The sequence below is a fragment of the Solanum tuberosum genome, unplaced genomic scaffold, assembly GCF_000226075.1.
Source record: "Solanum tuberosum cultivar DM 1-3 516 R44 unplaced genomic scaffold, SolTub_3.0 contig01379, whole genome shotgun sequence".
NCBI lineage: Eukaryota > Viridiplantae > Streptophyta > Magnoliopsida > Solanales > Solanaceae > Solanum > Solanum tuberosum.
In genome coordinates this window covers 1-1,052 of record NW_006242122.1, presented here as the reverse complement: position 1 = coordinate 1,052, position 1,052 = coordinate 1, and the positions used below count along the sequence as shown (strand labels likewise).

Genomic DNA, 1,052 nt, shown 5'->3' with positions numbered 1-1,052 from the left:
GTTATTACCGGGACCAATTATATCAGGCTTCAAGATACCAGGAGTAGCTTTGCTAGGTCCGCGAGAAGAATATGCAGCAACCACCGGAGCTTCTTTATCTCCGATTATTGTTCCATGGAACAAAATTCTTGCAGTTGGTTCTGATGTTGAGTTCATGTATTGAAGGATCTCCGTTCCGTCATTGAATGTAATAAACAGAGCTGGAAGGACGTGAGGATCGGCTAACTTGGTGAAACCAAGCTCAGGGATACTAACAAGAATCATACCAACTCCTCCGGCATCCTTTACAGCTTGTCCTTTTTCAACATTGCCAGCATTCCCAAGCTTGCACACAACAATTTTGCCTTTAATTTTAGGATCATTCAGAGTACCTGGTTCGCAATAAGGGCTATAAAAGTTGAGTTTACTCAGTGAAGGATCAATCAAAGGGAAAAAATCCAAAATGGGAACCTTAGGACTAAATGCTGATTCACCCACGAATAGTTTTTGGTTTCCGAGCATAACGGTGGCCTTAAGTTCTCTGTCAATAGTGCTTGCACCTACTGTCAGAATCCACGGAGCTTCGTTTGATATGATTCCATTGGATGGACCATCATTACTGGCAGAGCAACTTACAAGAATACCTCTTTTTGCGGCACTGTATGCCCCGAGTGCAATTGGATCATCATAGAATGACCTGCTAGGTCCACCCAGGGAAAGGGACAGGATATCTACTCCATCATCAATAGCTTCATCCATGCCAGCTAAAATGTCAGCATCGGCGCAACCAAATTCTTGACAGACCTTATAAATGGCCAAGTGAGCAAGAGGGGCAATCCCAACCGCAGTGCCTTTAGCGTTCCCATACACATTGGCACCTTTCACAAAATTTCCTGCAGCTGTGCTGGAGGTGTGTGTGCCATGTCCATCATCATCTATTGGCGAATGTTTGTCGTCTATGTAGGACCTTGCGCCAATGAGCTTGTTGTTACACTTTGCAGTGAAATTCGAATCACACTTTCCCTTCCATTTAGCAGGTGGAGGAGGCATTCCTTCGTCGCTAAATGAAGGAT

The 1,052-nt window shown here is 44.5% G+C and overlaps 1 protein-coding gene across 1 annotated transcript; it reads right to left on the bottom strand.

Moving 5' to 3' along the window:
- Positions 1-8: 8 nt before the first annotated feature.
- Positions 9-1,029, bottom strand: LOC102581974 (subtilisin-like protease SBT1.7; the record flags this gene model as incomplete). The annotated part of the gene is made up of 1 exon (XM_006368054.2): positions 9-1,029. A coding segment is annotated over exon 1 (1,021 nt), but the record flags the coding sequence as incomplete, so codon positions are not given.
- Positions 1,030-1,052: the final 23 nt, after the last annotated feature.